This window comes from Plectropomus leopardus, chromosome 5, assembly GCF_008729295.1.
Source record: "Plectropomus leopardus isolate mb chromosome 5, YSFRI_Pleo_2.0, whole genome shotgun sequence".
NCBI classification, from domain to species: domain Eukaryota; kingdom Metazoa; phylum Chordata; class Actinopteri; order Perciformes; family Serranidae; genus Plectropomus; species Plectropomus leopardus.
This window is the reverse complement of record NC_056467.1, coordinates 5,840,117-5,862,632: the sequence shown is the minus strand read 5'-3', so window position 1 is coordinate 5,862,632 and position 22,516 is coordinate 5,840,117. Positions and strand designations below refer to the sequence as shown.

General features: G+C 42.0%; 1 protein-coding gene across 2 annotated transcripts; it reads right to left on the bottom strand.

The window, feature by feature from the left end:
* Positions 1–475: 475 nt before the first annotated feature.
* On the bottom strand, positions 476–21,689 carry LOC121942800 (period circadian protein homolog 2-like). Of its 2 annotated transcripts, none has more exons than XM_042486061.1 (22): positions 21,541–21,689; positions 16,340–16,904; positions 13,602–13,694; positions 13,175–13,329; positions 12,837–12,958; positions 11,918–12,119; positions 11,038–11,089; positions 10,504–10,646; positions 10,143–10,221; positions 9,862–9,968; positions 8,807–8,960; positions 8,582–8,690; positions 8,214–8,493; positions 7,479–7,632; positions 7,243–7,379; positions 6,847–7,053; positions 6,504–6,749; positions 5,018–6,135; positions 4,706–4,925; positions 4,321–4,552; positions 3,972–4,122; positions 476–3,330 (listed from the first exon to the last, which is right to left on the bottom strand). In XM_042486061.1, exons 2-22 carry the CDS (start codon positions 16,792–16,794, stop codon positions 3,187–3,189), a joined length of 4,560 nt encoding a protein of 1,519 aa, XP_042341995.1. In that variant the 5' UTR covers positions 16,795–16,904; positions 21,541–21,689; the 3' UTR covers positions 476–3,186. The 2 variants fall into 2 exon arrangements, with proteins under 2 accessions (XP_042341995.1, XP_042341996.1); XM_042486062.1 differs by having other exon boundaries at positions 7,479–7,629.
* Positions 21,690–22,516: the final 827 nt, after the last annotated feature.

The window sequence follows — 22,516 nt, the reverse complement described above, 5'->3', positions numbered from 1 at the left end:
ATACCAAAGAAAACAAAAAAACTTAGCATCCCTAAAAAATGGCCAACAAGGCAATAATATACTATGCTCCTAAAATTGGTTGAAAATGACAAACATATGACATACAATAACTTGTGGAGACGCGTCATGGTGGACAAAGTGGGAAGGCCGAAAAAAGCTAATAAAAACTCATAATTTAGTATGTCAAAAGAATGGCCAAAAACAGAAAAGCATAGCGTCATTTTTAGTCATGTTTTGGATACGTCAGAATGTGACATTTTTCAACATATTATAGTATTGGGTTTTTTAGCGATTTTTTTGACATGCTAAACTATGAGGTATTTGGGTTTTTTGTGAGTTACAGTTTAAATCCATGACAGAACACAGTGCTACAACAAATAACACCCCCCACCCCCCACCCCCCGCCCCCATGCAGATATGGCGGGGGGGGGGGGGGGAGGGGGAAGGAAAAGGAAAGCCATGTGAGTCACGTAGGTTATATTTCTGTAGTTTTATTACAACATTGTTTCTCAAACATGTCTCAAACAACACATCTTTTTACCTACAAAAATGCACAAACTGTGCTATTTTAATATACCACATTCTCATACAGTGGCAATGAAACAAATTTACATGACCATACACAACATCATGTGCCAGTACCGTGTGTATGCATTTACAGATCAGGGTGCTTCCAACAGCCCACCGGTGTGTTCAATTTCTATGCAAGGCCTTATGAAATATAAATATTACCTGGTGTACTCTCAACATTCATTCTGACTTTTTTAACGGTGTATACACACAGGTGGGCATTGGAGGCCACCCGTCAACACATTTTGCACAGAAAAGAGACAAAAGACAGAGACAGATTGCAGCTGCTATGGGTGGTGAAAGGCGCCCGTCCTCTCTGTGCATTTTTTCAAACAGAGCAGACAGGAGTCCACAAACAGGAATCACTTAAGTATCTGACCACTCTGTCCATTGCGCTTCGCCCACATGCATACACATGCTATGTTCTGCTTACAGTAACATGACCTGGATTTCATTAGAGGTAAGGGTGCATCCCGAATGACACTCAAAAGCTCCTTACCTTCACTAAACAAAATAAAACACACAAGAGGGAAAAAATAGAAAAATAGACCAATAAAAAAAATTCAGACAAGAGAACAAGAAATTAAAAAGCAAATCATGAAAACAAACTTTGCCAGTGAGATGCTCTTGGTCCAGTCTGTGTTACATTCACAAGCCCTGCCTCGGTTTCTCTGCCCTAGCACCAGAGTTGTTCCCAGTATTCCTCCTGTTTTACCTCGACTACATTGAGCCACTGCAGATCACAGTTTTCTTAATACTTCATGTTAGATGAGGAGGGGCTCACATGGTTGCCAGGTTACTCAGGCAACACGGTCCCCTTATTTGCTACAACTGTAATGCTGTTCATTTCCCCACCGTACTCTTATATTTAAGTGCTGATGCTCAGTATCGACCTCTGTTGAGAACGCAGTGTCACACAACGCTTCGACCAACAGCTTTTAAATCAGTCAGGATCTGTGCAGCAGCACACGCTCCTGCCCTCCTGCAGACATTTAGGATTATGAGATCTTTTGGTGACACCTGAATTTTGCCCAAATTGTTTAAAAAAAAATCTCTGGGAAAAACAATTCAATAGATGTCATGTATAAATCCCAGAAATAGCTTCAATTTGTTCTAAAAATGACATTTTGAAGTAGAGCTGCACCATTTTGACAGGAAAAAAATATTACTCAACAAATTTTGCAGTATTCTGCAATGTAACGTGGTCACACCTGTCTTAAAAAAATACATCATTAAAAGCCAATTCCAAGGACCTTTTTAGCTTAACAATCAATCCTCTTCAGCTTTGATCTGCAGCCTTGTGTTTCTAAACTAGAGGATAACCATTATCCTCTCAGCCTCGGCTTTTCATGTATCAATTTCCTTCTTTTGACTTTTTCATACAAAACATACTTCAGTAGCTGTTTAATCGATGATAACACCCTCTTCTTCTAAGCACCAGTGATGTTTTCAGGTCTGCAGAGGCCTACAACACTTAGAGGTTATTCTGGAAATATGGACCTGCTCACTCCAGTTTATAGCTGTCAGAGTAAAGTGACTTTGCTATCCTGCAGAGTTTACTGCCAATGCCTGTAAACTATTAATGTATATATATATATATATGAACTGTCGGAATTGATTTGGCTTTAGCTTTGCACAGTCTATTCTAGATACATAATCTTGTAGAAAATAAATACGATTCTTAGTTAAATGAATAGCTCGCTCTTTGTATCAGATTGTCACTGTTGATATTCATTTTGTTGGCTGCCGAATAAGGTGCAACCTGGATGCTGCAAATAATCCGTTTGGAGGAGAGTAGCAGTATAAAAACTCTTCCATGATACAAAAGTGGCGGTGCCTGCCCTTTGACCCAGCCTACATCATCAACAACTATTCTACATAGTTAACAATGGGAAAACAAGGTTTAAGAGGATTAAATGGGACCATGACAAAAAAAAATCCCACAAAAACTCATGTCTGGCAGAATTTAAACAGCAATGCCAGGCTGCTTATTAAAAACATTTCTGTCAAAATAAAATTCTTGCAAATCAAATATATTAATAGGATGATTATAGGAGGTCCATTAACTATTAACTTTGTCTTTTTTAGAATAATAACTGCTCGTGTTGCTGTAAAGCGCTGCCTTTGACACTGAGGGTGGGAAACAATTACATAAAAAAAAATACGTGGGAGGCCAAAGGTCAACCACACCGGCTTGGCCCAGGTCCTTTCGGTGAACGAGAGAGAGAGAGAGAGAGAGAGAGAGAGAGAGAGAGAGAGAGAGAGAGGGAGCGTATGTATTGTGTGTGTGTGAGAGAGAGAGGTGGCAAAAGCACTTTATGAGGGTCTTTGTTTGCACCAACCCTCATTCAGCACAACTGCTCCTGCATGGACGCATTAAGAACTGCACTTCAGTCCTCCGCACAACTCACAACTAATAACACACGAGCTCCGCACATCCTCATATTCACCACGATGGCAGCAGAGTTCAGCTGGAGTTTATGCCGTGTGTATGTGTGTGTTTGTGAGGATGGTCCGGCACACAGCTGTCTCGAAACAACAAGGTGTGTGTGCTGTGTGTGCATTATGAAGGTCCATGGCTGGTTGAGTGTGTCCCCCTGCTGGCGGCGTGTGTCTTCAAGAGCCAGCATCTGGCTGAGGCTGAGACTCTTCTGATTGGCTCTGGCTGTTCTGGCCCAACTCCTCGCCAAGCTCACCCATATCCATGTGAGGCAGGTCCTCCTCAATGGGCACCGCTGGGTCCTCGCAGTACACACACTCCTGAACACATACAGGCAGATATTAAATATTAAATACATTTAGATGTTATTATTTTCATTCAACTGTATTTGCATAGAGAGCACCAGTAATGAGTCCTAAAACCTGGAAATCCTTCAGGATGTCAGCAACTCCAGTTGCCTCGTCTCAAAATCTGAGGGTTTTTTTGAATGTCTTTTTGGTTAGAAGCCTGAAATAAGGTCTGTGGTTATCAAAAGCTTAAGAGACTTTATTGTTTGCTCTACGACACAAAATCCGCCAATAGATACTCCACTGTGAGCTTTGAAGCTTTTATGTTTGAAAAAACAGAGTTACCAACAAGTGGCTAAATGAAACTACCAAACGTCAAAGCGTCAAACTGCGCTGAAAACATCTTTACAGCCTCGTTGTGGCGGCAATCGTTTTTGGCCTAGCAATAGCTTTTTACTCACAGCGATTGCAAGTAAAAGCGAATTCACTTGTGGAGATTATTTTGCTGAACAAAACGTGTAAGTATCATAAACCTTTGTTTGCCACAGAGCCTTTTCTCTGCAATGATCCAAAGTCCAATGGAAAAATCCCATTGGCTTTTTGAGGTTAGCTTCAGGTTAGCTGGAATCCCTGAATGTGTCTTTTTAGAGATACACAACGTTTGTGTTCCTTACCTTCACATTGATGGCAGCAGGTAGACCTCCCCTCCTCATCCAGGGGTGCTCCTCCACTAGCTCTCGTCGCTGATCTTTGGAGAAGTGAGGCTGGCTCTTCTGCATCTGCCTCAGCCTCTCCTTGTCTTCTCGCAGAACCCTCTGAATGTCCCTGTGGGTCACCAAACACACAGTTTACAAACAAGACCCTTAAAAATAATGGTTCAATGCAACTGTGGATACTATCAGTAAGAAAGAGGGGCCTCTAATGTAAAAATTACACTCTGAACTTGGCTGTCTTTGTTTTAGTTGCACTATGGGCCTTTTTCTTGAAATTCTGTTAAAACAATGCAAAATCCCAATGACTCACCTAGATGGCATTTGATATGTCATCATGATCTCGTCATCAACATTGGCCATCAACAGCCAAAGGGGCTCCTGTTGAACGAATTTGATGAAATGATCACCCTCGCTTTGGGATGAGACCGTGGTGTGCGACTGGCTGCCCTCAGAGCGTTCTTTGCCTCTCGTCTTTGCTTTGGCCTTAAGGTCGTGTTCCAGAGAGTCAACGCTGCCGAAGTACTTGCTGGTGTTGCTGCTCCCTAGTTTTAAAAAGGCAGTGAAACAGTCAAAAATAGACTTCAACCCATTCATAGGAAATGTTGTGTTTCATACAAACCCAGAAGAAACAAGTAATTTCATGATTTGCACTAACACAAGTTTTCTTTGTCAAGCTTTGGTGTCTCTTTACTGACCTGTTCTGCTGCCAGAAGCTCCACTAGCTGATGTACCACAGCCATTGCAGCCTGAGCCCAATCCTGAGCCTGATCCGGAGCCTGACCCTGAGCCCATGGAGCCAGAGGTGGCTGATCCAGTCCCGGAGTGGGAGTCCTCCTGCTCGTGCAGCAGGATGTCGAGCAAGTCACAGGAGGAGGAGTTACCGTCGCTGTTGGCACCATCTCCTGGAGACTCCACCTGAAACACAAGGTAGCAAACCATCAGTGCTGTGACAGGCTGGTTCTGATGTCAAATCAAAGATAGATCACTCAGCACATGCTGGTTCTCACCTGCTGGATGCTTTCAGTGCCTCCGCATTTCTCCCCTGCTGCTCCAGCTGCCGCTGACACTGCTGCTGCACTCATGCCCAGGCATCCAAGAAGAGGCGCTGTGCCGTCCTGTCGTTCCACTGAGCGCTGTCCCTCCTCCATGCTCAGCAGATTGAGCTGCAGGGGCGAGCTGCACCGTGACTCAAACAGCGGCGGTGATGTGGCGGGCTCCCTCGCCGCAGAGGCTGGGGTGGAGGACCTTGAAGCTCCTCCCTCCCGGGGCTCCACAGCCATGGCTTTGGGAGGCTCGGAGGCTAGGCTATAGGGGAAGGGCTGGGCTGGATATGTGGCTGGAGTCACAAACTGCGTCTGCACTGGAAAAGAAGGCTGGGCAGCGAAGGGCTGCTGGGAAGTGTAGGCAGTCTGAGGGGTCTGAAAGGACTGTTGGGCAGCGTATGGGGTCTGTGAGGCCTGGAAAGGCTGCTGGGTCGTGAATGGGGTCTGAGCGGTTTGGAATTGCTGCTGGGGGGTAAAGGCAGTCTGCACAGGGAATGGCTGTTGGCTGGTGTAGGGGGCTTGTGTTTGCATGGTGTAGGCTGGCTGTGGGGGCTGAAAGGGCTGCTGAGTCGTGAATGCGGGTTGCGTCTGGGTATGGTCAGGGAAAAACGGTGGTCTTGGAGCAGGACCCAACTGCCCAATCTGACCTAACTGTCCTATTTGGGGGAATAGGTAATTGGGTAGCACTAGAGCCACCACAGGTGTAACAATGGGTGCTGCAAAAGAAGCAGCAGAGGGTGGGGCTTGGGTGCGCTGCCCCTCTCCAAAGCCTGTGGATAGGGAGGAGTCAGGGCGGGGGGCTTGTGCTGGGGCGGCAGGTGCAGGGGGGTAAAGCGGATAGGCAGGCACCATGGCTGGATAGGAGACGTTAAAAGCTGACTGGGACGCCTCTGACGGGGACCACGAGGTTTGGTTGAGACCCTGGAGAGGGGGCCGGGGTTTGCGGATTAATACGGCGCTGTCTGACGAGTCAGGATGCTTCATCCGTGGCTTCTTGGACTTCCTGTTGCGGTTCCCCTTCTTGGCAGTGGTCTCGGGCCTGGTGGTGCCCTGTTTGGTTGCACCTCGTAGTCCAGATGGTTCTGAGGTGACACAGAGAAGAAGTCAAGGTTTGACTTTCAGAGATCACAGAAAAAAATGACGAATCATAAATAAACAAGAAAATTATTAGGGGTCTCCAATGATTAGGTTGTTTTTTTAAGCAATTAATCGAGGAATTTCAATAGTTAATTGCAATTTAATGAATTTTTTAAAACCACGTTCAAAATTACATTATTTTGCACTGAATAAACAGTTTTCAAGATATTTTAGCTTTGCTTAAAAAAAAGTTTTTAAAAAAGTGTTATATACAAAGCTTAATCATATCGCAATTAACAGGTTAACGCTTATAGCCCATATAAATTGTGATAACAATTTTTATTTTATGTGGTTACTATTAAACCTTGTGTACCTTCAGCATTGGCTGGACCTCTCTGCTTGTGCAGGTATGTGGGATAGTCCTTTTGGAAGGTCCTGGCGTTGCGGAGCTCTCTGCAGCGGTTGAGGAAGGCCTGCTCTTCTTTCTGAGTGTGTGCAGCCAACACTTGTTTAGTCAGTCCCAGCCGCTTGTAGGCCTCCTTCTCCTGGCTAGGCGGAGACACCACGCTGACAGGCAGAGCGGGGGGCGCAGGACTCTCTGCTACGTCCTCGATAATCTCTGTAGAATGAATCACAGCCATACACATCAGTCAAACGTCTTCTAGCTCTTGAATAAAAGTGTCCGACATCAATAATGTTAAAACACCGAAACTCACCAGACTCTGGCTGAGGCTTCTTGTCTCCAACGTGGACGATGGTGCTGCTGTAGCTGCACTGTGAGGTGATGGACACCACGCTCTCAGCCTTGCTGGGCAGCGTGAGGGGTGCCAGGGGGCCTCCCACCACAGCTGCTGCCCCAGATGAAGGCTTCTTGGGTGCTTTCATGTTTGACAGGCCTGGCTGGGCATCCAGCATCAAAGGGTCTGGATGGAGAGAGAACAACCCTCTGTTAGCTCCAAGCCATACACGATTACAGTATAATTCCTCTCAGTAAAGCTGGTGACCTTAAGCTAATGAAGAGAATGACAACACACAGGGGGTGTTTCTTTGCAAAATTGAATCTGATATCCTAAATGGTTTGTGACATGCAAAGATGAATGGCTTGTACATGCCTGAGTTTGTATCCTGAGGCACTTGCGTGCCATCCTCTGAGCTCTTCTTATCCTCATCAGAGTTGGAGGAGGTGGTGTTGATGGAGAACTGGTACTTTCTCTTCACTGTAATGGGGACATTACAACTTTCCAGGTACCTGCAAAACAGAAATGGGTTGGGAGAGTTGAGAGTGCACCCTTCACACAAGTGATCATTAAACCATCATCATTTGTGGACACAAACCCCGAGGCCGTACCTGATGACACTGTCGAGGCAGCTGATCTGCTGGTAGGAGCAGACAGTCTGGTCTTTGCAGGGAAAGTCCTCCATGCTGGCTACAGTACTGTCTCTGACATAAAGGGAGGGGGCAGAGTCTTTGACACGCATTGCTGGACTCCTCTGAGCTCCTGCTGGAATGGAAAGCAAAAGAAAGTGTCAAACACACACAAAGACACAGAGTGGTAACTGTGGCAGGGGTGTCCAAACTTTTTTGAATGGGGGCCAGATTGGATAATGTGAAAATACCTGGGTTTAGCTGCTTCTTTCTTCAAATGGGCTATTTAAGAAAAACCTACACACGAACCATCATGACCAATGCAAATGTTTCATCTTTCAGTGATGATGCTCTGACAATAACAGACAATATGTTCCTGAAAGCAACAGCACTAACCGTCTACTTCTTTGCTGAGGCTACCTAGCAGGAAATGTCTGCTTTGTTTGTTCGTGTACAGTCCATTTATGAAAACACATTAGTTCCACCTGCGTAGGTTTAATTTGGTGCATATGTGCAAACTGTGTGATAGTGCAGCCATCATCAGGTGAAAGAAAAAAGACAAAGTGAACTTGTTTGACTAACTAAAATTGTCTGAAGGGCACATCTAGCATATTCTGTCGATCCAAGCGCCGTTTAAAGTTGGTCTGCAGGCCACGTTTGGCCCCCCACCTAGACTTTGGACACGCATGTTGTATGGTGATATTACAGTGAACTTACTGTCAATGATCTTCTTCTGCTCAGGCTTAGATGGTGACGGCGAGGGCGATGGGGAAGGGGAGCGCAGGCAAACCTGGGAGTCCTGGTTCTTCAACATGTGGACCCCTTTACAAATTTCCTGGAACGTCCTGGGAGGCTTGGTCTTGCTTGTCTCCTCCACTGCATTCCCCGCTGCGTTGTTACCGTTACTCTCACTGGATGAGCTGATGCTCACCAGCTGCTCATGGGAACCATTGCTGCCGTGGCTGCCATAACCACTGGAGCCCATGTTGTGGACCGGCTGAAGAGAGAAAAAGTTGTTACATAAACAAACAAATGTGTGTGTACAAGTGTGTGTTTAAGTGCAGTGTGTTTGTCTGTGTACATACTTGGAGCAGCAGCCTGTGGATCTGTTCACTAATTTCCTGGATGTCTGAGTCCATCATCTTCCCTCCGTGGAAAGCTTGTGGTGCAAAAACATCTTCATTCACAGGACCCCTGAAAAACACACAGACCACCATCATCTACAGTGTTCAAGGTGAAATACTTTCCAACATACCTCCACTAAAGGTGAAAAATAACCTTAACTAAAACCAAACATTGGGTAAACTCACATGCGGACTTTGTGTCTGCCAATGACGAAGGAGACCTTGCGACTCCAGGGGTTGACGAAGCTGGACCAGCTGGTGTCGATGGTGATGTACTCGCCGTTTCTTGCACAGAAGCGGATGGAGGAGTGGTCGAATGGCTGACCAGCACACTGCAGAACTGTTGGCAACAGAAGGTAAAGTGTGTGAGTGAGAGCTGAGCCACGTAAAGGGTTTAAGGCGCCAGTCACATGGCTGAATCACTTTACTCTGAGTATACTTTCAGTCACAGAACACAACCACAATCCGCTCTATATCTGTGATGTTCATTGCTTTTAAAAACAATGAGTCCCTGGGACCCATTGATGCTTCTTTTGAGTGGGTCCTGAATAAAATACATAAAATACATAAAAAGCAAGGTCTCTGTAGTTGATGTCTATTATTTCAAGATGGAGTTGCTGTTCACAATGTGATATTATCAGGGGAAAAAAGAGATTGCTTCCCTGGACACACTGATTGTAAGTTTTTTCATTGCGTGAGCATGAAAGGGGGTGAAAAAGGGCCGAGGCCGCTGCGGCGAGAACATAGCCTCTGTACCACCTGAGCTACTGGGCACACCACGCTGACAATACGTTTACTGCACTCTTTCAGACTTTAATGTGTCAGGAACAAATGAATCTTTACTTCAAACATGTAAAAAACCAAACACTCCCTTGCTAATATATACATTCCCATGAAAAAACAACCTCCTAAATTTTTTACAAATACCACTAGCAATTTAAGCGACTACATATATCAGTTAGATAGCCAGTTACAAAGAAGAAGCAGTAGCAGCAGAATCTGCATTTCATTTAACCACTTTAATAGTGGTGCCTCTGTCCACTGGGCTGCTCCATAATCAGCAAAATCCTAAATGTAGGAAGCGTACCTAGCAACATCATTGCTACTGTTCAAAGCATCTTGACCTGGGAAATTCTAAAAATTGCAACCAAAATCTGTAATTGTGGATGCAAAATTACCCTTTCAGCATTGACACTGAGCACATCAATTAAGGTAGTAACATACATGAAAGCGGTTCTTACTTTTGCGATGCACAGCCAGCATCAACGGTCGGTCACCCGGGTGCAGATTGAGTAGCACAGGGGTCCCGATCAGGTCCTGAGGGAGGTAACCCAACAGAGGAACAGCCCTGATGGAGAAACAGCAACAAATATGTGTTATTATAATATACCCTTTGTTCAACAGAGGAACAGCAGCTGAGAGGCACACTTCATGTGACACCTTGTAATGTTGTGTGTGTGTGTGTGTGTGTGTGTGTGTGTGTGTGTGTGTGTGTGTGTGTGTGGAGGGGGTGGGCCCTCACCTCTCATCCACATCCTGGAACACACAGTTAGGTGTGTGTGTGGTGGTAAAGATGCGCTTATCAGGAGGGATTCTGGGTGCTGTGGAAGGAGAAGAAGACAGAAATGAGGCGGCTTGCAAACCAAATAAGCAAATGTGGCCATTTAATATTTACAACACCCCGCTTCTAGCCAACTGCTTAATTTGATGTTTGTGCCATCTATATACACACACAGACAGGAGAAAAAATAAATGGTAATACAACTTTAACTAACTTTAACTAACTTGTAAGTAACAGAAGGGAATTGTGTTATAACCGATATACGTCAAAGATTGCACCAAAAGTGTGTGTGAACCCATGGGAGTGTGTTCACAGGCCTCACCTTCGTATCCAGAGTGCACCCTCTCAGCCAGCAGGAGGCAGCAGAACTGCTCCTCAGCCAGCTCAGCATCTTGGACTTTCATCAGGTATGGAGTCATACGGAAAGGATAGTACTGCAAATCCCCTTCACGCTCCTTACCACCACTATAACACACACACACACACATGCATACGGCAACATTACAATACTGCTTCATAATATTAGCGTATTATGTTAATAAGCTTTCAAACTACATCTTAAATTTTGCTTGAATTTTTAAGAAGAAAATTTCACCCTGCATTTATTTCCTGAATATTTTATACTATATCAGGCCTCTAAACTAATAACATGATCACATTATATTTTAAATAACCGACCAAAGTTCTTCATCTAAATCTGTAGCTGTAACTTCCCATCTGGCCACTAGATGGAGGCTCAGACTCAAAGCTCACAGCTGCTAACTACCTCCCTCCTTGTCAACCCTCCTCCCTGTGCTGACTCAGAGCTTATTTGAGCAGGAAACTATGGATCAGAGAAGGCGTCACTGCCACTCACCTGATGCGGCAAAAGAAGGACTTCTCCTGCATGCACTCCGTGGGAGACGAGTCTTAATCAAAGACAGGGAGAAGGTGGGATGAATGTTTTAGCAAATGCATTAGACTTGAGTGCCCTCAAACAAGCCATCTGTTAGTCATCTATGTATATTCAGTACACTGTTGAGAGGGCCTGAAAAGTTTGTCACGCTTCCAATAAGAGACAAGTTAAAAAGAGCAGGAGAGTTTTGTATAGTTATGCAACCTAATAATGAAATAGCGTTAAAAGAACAACCAGCTGGAAAACTGATTGAAGGACTGCATCATTTCGAGCAGCGCTACACCTCTAAAAGTTATTGGTTGATTTTTGAAATTGATATTTTGACATGAATTAATTTTCCTGAAACAAAGTGTCAACAATGAGAAATCTTCAGCCCTCAGAAACCTTTGACTTCTTGAAGAGTTTCTGCAGTGCTTTGCATTAGATTTCTGCAGGTGCACCACATTAACAGGTAACTCAAAGTTTCTGACTGCAGCTACTTGCCATTATGTCTTTAGAAAATATGTTGCAGAAGTGTGTGAGTAGGCGTGCATTCCTAGCAGTGAAACTGAGCATGATAATGAAATTTGTGCAAAATGTGCGGGGGTGGGTCATGTAAAGAAAATAGATGCGAGTGCGTGTGCACACAGTGTGGGTCCTGTTTGATGTGGGTTTTCCACCTGCCCTTTGAAGGTGATGGAAATCCAAAATCTGTGACCACAACGCTCTGCCTCATGTTGGCGAGTTGTAAATATTTTTTATTTTAGCGTGGCAATTTTTTAATATATGTAATAATATGTAATGTAGATTACATTTAAAAAAGTTGAACCTAAGAAGTTTTTGGGTTAGAGGTAGCTGGTACCTGCTCCGGTGCACATGCTCCATGAGGGCAGGCGGTAGGGCGTGGTGAAGCTGTAGAACACGCTGACATCCTGAGGTGTCAGGAACTCCACAAACTTGGCATTGTTAAACACTTCACGCTTGCAGTTTAAGATGGACGCCACCTGGTCAGAGATGTAAACTATTTTCCCCGTGATGAGAGAAACGGCTACAGCAAAAATATCCTGCAGGTAAAAGAAAAAAATATATTATAAATATATATAAATTATATAAATAGATTATATTAAATATATTAAACAGTATAGTTTGATTTGACTTTTTTTTTTAATTCACTTAAAACAAATTCTTAAATTATTTCAGAAAACTCAACTTGTAATAACCTTTTCAAACTTGAGCAAACTAGCATAATTTCTTTCAAAAACAAGGAAATAAGGCAATGAGCAACGAAAGAAGAAATAGCCCAAAAATTCACAAGCAATTAGTAAAAAGTACAAGAAAATGAACTGAATATAAAATAAAATAAAATAAAATACTGAAAATTACATGATAAAAAACATTTAAAAACAAGGAAATAACCCAGGGAAAGGCCTTTAAATATATTAGGTCTGTGATCTAATTTCAAATATGTAACTATGATAGTTATAAACATAGTTTTCTCCAAGCTTTTTCCTTAGACATTTTTCTCTAACTTTTTATAAATAATTTTCTAAATCTAGTCATTTCTTGCAATTTGAGAAACATTTCTTACAAAGCTGCTCACTGCCTTTTTTCCCCCCATATTTTGGAAAGAAATCGCACTAATTGGCTCAAAGGTTCAAATGCTTGTAACGGGCCTCTGAGGGCAGCACTAGAAAAGTGCTATCACTCCAGGTTTTTAAAGGGTTAATAAGCAGATGTATTTGATGACCAAAGACTTGGAGGTGAAGGTCAAAGGTACTTACAGTGTTTTTGTTGGTGTATTCAGAGGTGATGCTGTTGATTTCCTCAATGGTGTAGGACGACACATCAAACCCTGGCGGCTGACTGTCATTAACCATCAGCATCTGGTAGTATTCCTCATTGGCTGCAAAACAAAATAAAGATGGATCAATGTATTGTATTCAGTGTAATATCCATGCCCTAAATTTGAAAAAAAAAAAAAATTCAGCATCTATAGTTTAAATTTAAATGAAATGTATGAGAAATTTATGAGAAACGTGAGGTTATTCATCAGTGTAACTGTCATTAATGTAACTGAATACATGTGCGTGAAAAATGTGCCATTGGAAGTGAGTCTTACCTTTCACCTGTTTGACACATCGCAGCGCATATTTGAGCGTGTTGACGGTGCTCGACTTTCCCTTGCTCCTCTTCTCTGACGGCAAGTGCATCTTCAGCTCCTTGAGAGTCTTGAAGAGCTCCTTCTGTGTCTTCGCTTTGGCTGACTGTTCGCTGCTGCAGGGCGGGCATGAGACAGACACACATGTTAGAATGACACCATTAAAACATCCTACTAGAGTGTAAGATAATGGGGGCATGGTGGGTCTGGCTTGGAGAACGGTTCATTGTTGCACACAACTAAAAACTTCCACTGGCAACACATTTGACATTTAAGGAGGAATAAATCTTGTGTCTTGGTTTATTTTCTGTCAAACTTTGTATCCAAAGTGGAGCACTGCATCATAATTAAAAATTTATTATGGAGGGCAAGATTTATGCTTGCTAACCTGCAGCCGCTGGTTGAAGGGTTGTCCTGCTCGGAGCTCACCAGACTGAAGGCGTTGGAGCTGCTTGGCGGCGAGGGGCTGTGAGAGTTTGAGCTGTAACCATAAACAACATGTTGTGTTATCTACCACAAAAAGGATCTTTATGAAATACCAGTTACAGCGCCAAAACAAAAGGTAAGACTAAACATGTAAAGTGAGTCAAGGACTTGGGTGTTGTAGAGCGTACCCACCTGTATAAATATTTCTATACAAATATACACAGTAGCTAATGAGGAGTAAACAAGCAGGCTGAATATTCTTGTCCCTGGATTTGAAATACAGTGGCACAGTTCAAGGACCAGGTGGTGTGCCGCTTCATGTTAACAGCTCCTTTTCTCCAAGTTTGCTTTTTCATTATATAGGGTACTGACAATATTTAAATAAATAAAATTCCTCTATTAATATGCATGGGACAAATAAAAAAATAAAATTGTGAAATGCCAATTTGGAAAAAAGAAACTGAAAAATGTGAAATAACAATTAAAAATGTAATGGGGTAATCTGACAACCAGATAATATTCCCATCCTAAAAGTTGGGGGTTTTTTTTAAATAAAAACCTTTCCGTAAAGTAATTTTCTGATGGAACATTTTTGTACAAAAAAAAATGTATTTTAAATATTGTCTAAAAATTACTACTTGTTTAGGGTAGGGGTGCATGTTTTTGGATTTTTTTTTTGCCAATATCCCATGTTCCAATATATAAAAACTAATTTGGCCAATAATACAGATGTCACTATCTGCAAATACTGATGGCATGTCAACACTATCATGCAGTACAAGTTTAAGTGTCTTAACATTGTACTGCAGTTCTAAAAGAGTGACAAAGTCCAACAAAATTCTGACAAAATCAATGATGCGATGAGGCAACAAAAGAGGACCCTTCACTTTCACCAAATTAAAGTCAGCCTTTTGAATGAAGGGAAGTAGACAGCTAACGGCATGTTAATCCCCTCTAGGATTTAGCTTAAGTTAGTTTCAGGTGACGTCTACACAGCTGGCTGGTAGTCAGCTGACTTAAACTACTCTGTAGGGCCTTTTGTGGCCCCTTTCTTGTGATGCAACATTCAAATACCAATGACAAGGGTACAGCTCTATCACTGCTGGTGCCATGGTGTTGTTATCCATGTCCCCCAGTGATTGTGATTTGTCAAGCATATTTTCTGCTTTTCATCCAGCTGAGTCATTTCCACTGCAAACCTTCAAACCTCCAAGGGTGATGCTTTCTATTCTAAAGTGAATGGAGGGACGCAAACGATGACGTCCGATAAAAGCTGAAGCTATTACGGGGGTTCAACTGGAATTGGTTTTTCAGGGGCGATACCGGTACTGATTATTAGTAGTTAATGAGACTGATAACCAATGTTTGAAACCGATATGCATTTACAATAAAATGAAGTGTCTTTCCGTCAATACTTAGAATTTGGAATGTAACAAACTCCAACACAAAACTTAATAAAATGTCAAATAAAAACAGAAATCCTCATCATATACAGCAAGTTCCCAGCAACTTTTTTTAATAAGTCAAGTGAGAATTTAAATTTAAATAAATAATTAAATATTGCTCCCTGAGGTTTTACAAAGTAAAAGTTTCTCCCACGCTGACACTTTCTTTGCACTTTGTAATGAATAGATTTTATCGTGATCGTTTAAATAAAATGCAGGTACGGACATTCGGCAAAATGCCAAATATTGGCCCCAATAATCAGCCAGGCTGATAATCTGTCGACCCTTGGCTATTACCAACCAGATCTACTGAATTACAGACATCATGAATCGCTTGCCAATATAAATTCTAACAAAACATGACAGCCCCGTATGATTAAAATGAAAATAACTACATTAACCACTAATAATTGAACAGAAGTTCAAAAAGTTATAAGTTAAGTCACGAAGTCCAGACTTTTGCCAAGACAAACAAACCAAATTAGTTTTGCACTAAACTGACACTGACCTCCATATTGTTTTAAAAAATAATTTATGGGAAATTTATTTTAAAAAAAAAATCTTTACAAAGAAATCATCAGTTAATATTATCAGATTTTTTAAAACCCTCAAATGTTAATACCTGTATCTGCCTCAAAAATACAGGATTGGCTGGTGGGGTTGGGCTCAGCAAGCTCTCTTTTTCTGTCCCTTTGTCTCATTTTGGTATTACTCTGTCTCCCCTCTAAATTCTGAGGTTTCTGCTAATCCATGAAGGCGAAGCTCTCCATGAGCTTCTTTCCTCAGCAGCAAACAATAGGGCGAGTCTATTTGTGTAATATGAGGAAATGGGCTTCACTACAAATGAGCTGGTTTAAGTCAAAATGTCTAAGAAGACATTTGGCTACAACATTTCAATCAAGCGGCACAAAGAGCTTGTAGCCATCAAATTAAACTCACGTCTTACTTTTTAACCGCAAAACCGTATCTTTGACCTGCATCTTGTTAATCAACCAACACGAAACTGTGCCAACAGTCATTATCGTTGGCAATCTGTTTGATAATAAAGAATTAAATAACTGCTGCTTTTCTCCGTCCGAGACAGTTGCTGTTAAACTACAACAATGACTCAGACCTACAATGACTCACAGAGGAGAAAATGGCCCCTCTATTACGTTTAATGTACCTTACTTCCGTGACCTAGATGGTCTGCTCCCCCATGGTGGCGGGAAAAAACTTCATTTATCATGATTCAGTGCATTTGATGTGCCCTCACCTCTTGTTGCTCCCTGAAGACTCCAGGAGAGCCGAATCCTTGCCATTCCCGTTTGAGCTCCCCACAGATTCATTGCCATGGGACTCATTGCCATGCGACTCGTTGCCATGGGATTCTGTTCCGCTCCCACTCGAGCCGCTGCCACCCATCTCTACATCCTCATGTAAGGGTGGGCGTGGACGCTTCCTGTCTTCATGCGGAGAGCCGGGTGAAGCCGGGTGCTCGTGGCTGCTGTCACTCCCCTCAGAGGCCAATCCCAACTCTGCTTCCAGTTCAGCCCCATCCTGCCCGCCACAACCTTCGTTGTAACTGTTGGCCATGCGGTGAAGTTGGCTGATGGAGCCGCAGGGAGAGCCTTCCTCTTCCTCCAGCTGGAAGCCGACCCTTTCCCGACTCCTTTTGTGCCCGTCCAGGGTTGAGTACAGGTAGTGTTTTGGATCGCTGTCCTCAGACATGGGGCGGAGCGATGGGCGAAGTGTAGGGGACTAAGTTACCTTCCACATCGCAATGCCACGAAGCGCATGGCACGTAAATGGAGTTGATGCCTCAGCCGTGGGGATGCAGTCTACAGGAGAAGAATCGAACACAAATCACTCAGACGAACCTTTTACAATTCAGTGCACTTGCATAGACAGCAGATGAGGACTTAGGACATAGGCCTAAAATAGAGGCGATCGATGGGGCCCAGCCACCACTTTGATCGGATTCAGACAGTGAAGCTTTGGATCGCAACATTTTTAAAAGTCAATGATAAAGAAAAGGCACAGCGGGACAAACAAGCACACACGCACACACAAATTCACACCAAGGCTGCAGCCATCCATCCTTCAAAAGGTCTGCACAGTAAATAGGTCGTTGTTTGCCCTTTGCAGATGGACTAAAGCCCCAGACCAGTTTGATCCGGTGAAATTTTTCAAAAGAGCTTTATCGTATGAAAGGTGACTCTGCAGAGATGAAAACACGGCTCTGAAGACACGACACAAACAAAAACCTTCATCTCACACAAACCATCAGGACTATTCTTTAAAGATTGTTTTTTTTGGGGGGGTTCCCTTTTTGATAGGACAGGTTTAGATAAAATGATGCACAGCAGAGGGCCACAAACCAGACTCGAACCCGGGCCGCTGCAGAAGTCCCAGGCACATGGGACACTCACACCAACTGAGCTAAAGGTCGCCTCCACCAGGACTATTTGACGAAGTGCTTTCAAATAATTTGTACTAATCAGCCTGTCTCCTCTGTAGCCAAGGGCCTGGCTCAAATTAACTCATAAACAGGCAGGAGGACAAACAACCAATCTCTGGTTAGAAAATAGCTCTCCATCACAAATAACAGCATTTTCATCACCATGGACACAGCTTCCTCACAAAGAGATAATAAACATGTATTAATGCATTGTCCATTTTCACTTAAGTCTAAATCAAACAAACATAGCCTTATGTAACGGAGTGCAGTGTCCCTGAATCAACAAATAATACAATAATTGGCTCCTTATATTTGTTTACCTCATTCAACCAGTCCAGCTGCAGCTTACATCCACATCTGTGCAGAAAATATATGTTTGTAGTCATGACTTCAAATGAATTAGATTAAGGTTATTAAGAGTATTTTAGGCGAAATTAAAGTCATCATTATATTGAAATCTAGGCTTCCAGTTACATCTTAATGTCAAGGTGGGCAGCCAAGTTTAGTGCCACCACTGAAGTTGACCTTTAACCTTTAAGATAAAAAATGTTATCACTTCATCATTTTATCCTATTAGATATTTGTGTGAAATTTAGACATAATTAGTGAATGGATTCTTGAGTTATGGACAAAAACTTGTCTGTTCGAATACAAAAATCTGTTCATCCTTGAGTCAAAGTGGACATTTGTGCCAAATTTGAGGAAATTCCCTCAAGGCCTTCTTGAGATATTACATTCAGAAGAATGGGACAGACAGATGGCCAGTCCAAAAGCTCAACGCATCTGACTGTGACTGTAGTTCAACCAGCTATCAACTGTTCAGTTAATCATCGACTAATTTGATGATTGATTAATCACTTTGAATAATCTTTTAAAGAAAAAACAAAGTCAAAACTCTCAGATTCCAGCTTCCTGAATGTAAAAACTTTCTGGCTTCTTTTCTCCTCCAAACTGAACATTGAAGTTGTAGAGAAAACAAATCCTTTGAGGACATCATCTTGGGCTTTGAGAAAAACTGATTGACATTTTTCATCATTTTTCTGACATTTCATAGACCAAACAACTGATAATTGACAGGTAATCTAAAATGAAAACAATCAGTAGTGACGCGCAGCCCCCATAATCCCTCAGGTATCATCCACCTTATATCATGAGCATTATATTTAGTATTTACATAAGTCAGCTCAGACAACCTCTGCCAACTCTATGACAGTAACACGAGCATCCACATTGTTAAAACAGGCAGAGTTTCATTCGCTTGTGGTAAACAACAATTAAATAAGGCTATTCAAGAGCATGAGGAGGTGTTAAAATATTATTCAATCTCTAAAAGAACCCTGATTGAAAAAAATCATGAGCACTGTTTTTTTTTTCAGCTCCTACACCCTCCACAGCAAACCAGCAGAAGTGGGAGCTATTAATGTCTGCTTACGCCATACTGGCAACAGGTACTGAGGCCAAATCCAAAATATTTCACTTTTTTCTTTCTTTCCAAGATCAGCATGCAGCTATTTATATAAGACTGCACATTCAGCTTGTCTATTCTGCTCCTTTTTACACAAGCTGATTTACATAACTTGTCAAGTTACAGAGAAGGTTTTATTTTAAAGATCTACAAAAAACTTATTTCCAACCACCCATGTCCACTGTCACCTTAGGACTTGACCCACTCTTGGATTTAACTAGGGCGGTCAGAGGGGACTTTCTATTGGCTGCTGCAAATGACCAATCACCAGAGCTTAGAGTGACAACAAGAAAGAAAGATGTCAACCAATCAGCTGACCTCAGGTTAGACAGATGTCAACAGAGACACAGGCCTATTATTTCCTTGTGCACAGAGAAAATATATTTAAGCGTATGATACAGCACACCAAATCATAAAACTAGATTGTTATCATTGCATAACCCAGCATGTTATTTCATATTTCTCACTCAGTTTCCTGGAGACAATGTTAACTATATGCAGCAGGATGTTGAGGCCTTGAGGGGACAACAAGAAATGTTGCAAAACATGTAAGAACTAGGTTGACACAATGACACTGTTGCCAGACACAACATATATCAAAGTCTGCTGCATTACAAGGTTTGTCATACTTTTTCAAATAAAAATATTGCATCATCATGAAAATATTGCACACCTATTAACCAATATATTGGCTTACTTATCACATTATTACAAACAAAAACTAAAATCCAAGTCATTTTTTAGCAAATTTGAATGAAAGAACTTGAAATATGAAAACAAGCTTACCAGAGACCCCTTTCTCACATCACAGAACAGCAGGCAAAATTATCCCTAAGTACAAACTTCTCCACAAAACTCTCCCAGATATGTCCACAAAAACATGTCACTCTCAAAAGACAGAGCAGAAGAGTGATATAATGAAACTGAGCTCCATTTGCTTCCAGCTCAGAACCAGTTTCAGTGAGCGCGCATAACACTAGCACAGATCTCAGGCATTATACAACGCTGCTCCAGTCACATGGATGTGGCTTTAGTGCAGCACAAAGCAATGTTAGCCTTGCTTCATAAAACCACATGCTTTTAATTGTATCCAATTCCTCTGCTTCTGAGGTGTGTTCATGGATTGAATTTCAGAGAGGAATTACATAAGCATAGTTAATGATAGAAAACATTAAAAATTATAACACGGTGAAGATGGGAGATTAACTCTAGTTTATCTTTTACACAACTCAGTTGATAATAACAGGAAAAAACATGGATCTGGTGTCATATGAAGATAATAGGATAACTGCAAAGTTGCCACACACATTCTGGTATACTTCCTCAATATTTTCATGTTGAGGTCTGTTAAGACCCACTCCAGCATTTCATTAAAATGACATCATAGCAGTGGGTTACATCACAGTCAAAATACACTTTTTGCTGTTATTAAATGTATATTTCACCTTATAAATATTGACTAGAGCAATGACATAAGTATAACCACAAAAATAAAATTTGATCGTAATAATGATAGCAGTATCTCCTGAAATGGGACCTGGGATTTGTGAGTGATGAGATAAAAGGTATCTTAATTAAAGCTGAAACAATGTAAACAAGAGTTAAACTCTTTTTCATTACAAGAAAACTGCTTTCTTTGTGGTCATATGGAGGAGACATATTTGCTATAATTGAAAGTCAAAATCAGCTCACGGTCTATCTGGTGTTGTTTAATAAAAGTCTAGCATTAAAATCCAGATCATTTTGAACTTACCAGCACTGTAATGTGATTATAATGTTGATCTAATATCCACAGGTAGTGAGGCAGGCACAGTAGTTTTGTGTGTGTGTGTGTGTGTGTGAGTATATGTGGACAGTAGGCCTCAAATAGGAAAATAGTAAGCAGAAAATAATCCTACTAGTTTGGAAATCCTAATCCATGTATTTATATCCACCCAATTACAACTGTCAAATCTCTAATCAATATATTGAAATAAACCATTTTCTCAGGTAAACAGGTAAAAAAAAATGGCGATGACAGGTCGCCAAAGCTTTCTTTGAGTCCCCCCCAAATTAAAACTAGCAAACAGCTGATTTTATGACTCATGGTAAACGCTGCAGCCCGTAGCAAATGTTACACATCGATAAAGCTACAAAAGATAGAAGTTTCATCAAAGGAAATACGATAAAATCATACTTTAAATGGGAACAAACATCCCTTCCCCCATCTAACTCCATTGACCTGCTATTCAAAATCCACACACACGTTGACCTGCAATCCACTGCACGGTACACTGACACAGTTATGTAAAAGTAACGATATCGCTCCAAACCCGCCACCAAATCGCACCATTTCTGTCAGAGGGGCGGCGATTCTTAAAAGCAGACACTTTTCTGTCTCTACGACTAAAAACAACACCTCCAAACAGCATTTTTAGGTTATAAAAGTACAAAAAGTGGAGCAATCCACAACTTCGCGCATGCGCACATCGGATTTAGTTATGCAACTTATTTTTTTGTGCTCGTTTTTGAATCTTTCAACAACTAACAGGTGAAAATAAACGTAACCAACCTGGTTTGTTGTGTAAAAATCCCCCTTTCAGGTAGTCCTCGATGTAGAGAGAAACAAAACCGACCGGTGGATAAAACGTACAGTTAAAGGCTCCAGCATTCCTCAATGGGAGGCTAGCTTCAGACGGGTTGACACAGTAGTCGGCGGTTCCTCCCCGGCTCTCTACGGCACCGGCCAACTGACGAATCAGCGAGCTCGGCGCGCGACCTCAATATAGACTCCGCCCCTGGTGTTTCTCTATTGGCTTAAAACTACGGGTTTCCATGGCGAAGATGACGGAATTGAAATAGCGTAAAATCATTGGCTCGGAGCGCTGTCCGTCGTTTTATATAAACAAGTTATCCACTGCACGTGGAATCCCATGTTGTGTGTATCGTGCAGTGTGAGGCCGGAGTAGTTACGGCCACGGCGGCTCTGAAACGACGTGTCGAGTGTTGAAATTACATAAGGGAAAAAGTTTGATGAGGAAACATGCATGAAATAATGAAACGCATTAAATATGAGTCAGTAATATGTTTAAGTTGCCTCGGCCCAGAAGTGCGTAACGCGATGTTGTCGGCTAAATAATAACAATAATACATTGTATTTATAAAGCGCTTTTAGAGAGACTCAAAGACACTATACAAAGTCAAAAAAAGCAACATAAATATAATAACGCACAACACAAATAAACAAACAAAAAAATCGTTAAGATAAAACGCCTTGCGAGCGAAGTTATTGCACCCTGCAATTAAACTATTCTTTACAAGCTTAAAAACACACTTTTTAGATATCTGTTGAGAAAAACCAGCGAGGCTTTCGACGGCAAAGTCTGTGGACATGTTTTTCCACAGTGTCTACGTCACATCTGTCACTGCGCTGCAGTGATGCTGCCTTTACCCGAGAAAGCACGGATAAACTGCCCGCAAACGTTATCGGGGATTATTTTTTATTTAACTTTTCATACATGGAGGTTTATAAAAAATACAATAAAAGA

What these genes read in the sequence shown, in the direction of transcription:
- LOC121942800 (XM_042486061.1), bottom strand. Translation starts at nt 16,794, where the DNA reads ATGTCTGAGGACAGCGATCCAAAACACTACCTGTACTCAACCCTGGAC. An exon ending in ATGTGTCAAACAGGTGAAAG is followed by an intron (nt 12,959 to 13,174) that starts GTAAGACTCACT and finishes TTTGTTTTGCAG; the next exon opens with CCAATGAGGAATACTACCAG. An exon ending in GCTGGCTGTGCATCGCAAAA is followed by an intron (nt 8,961 to 9,861) that starts GTAAGAACCGCT and finishes TGTTGCCAACAG; the next exon opens with TTCTGCAGTGTGCTGGTCAG.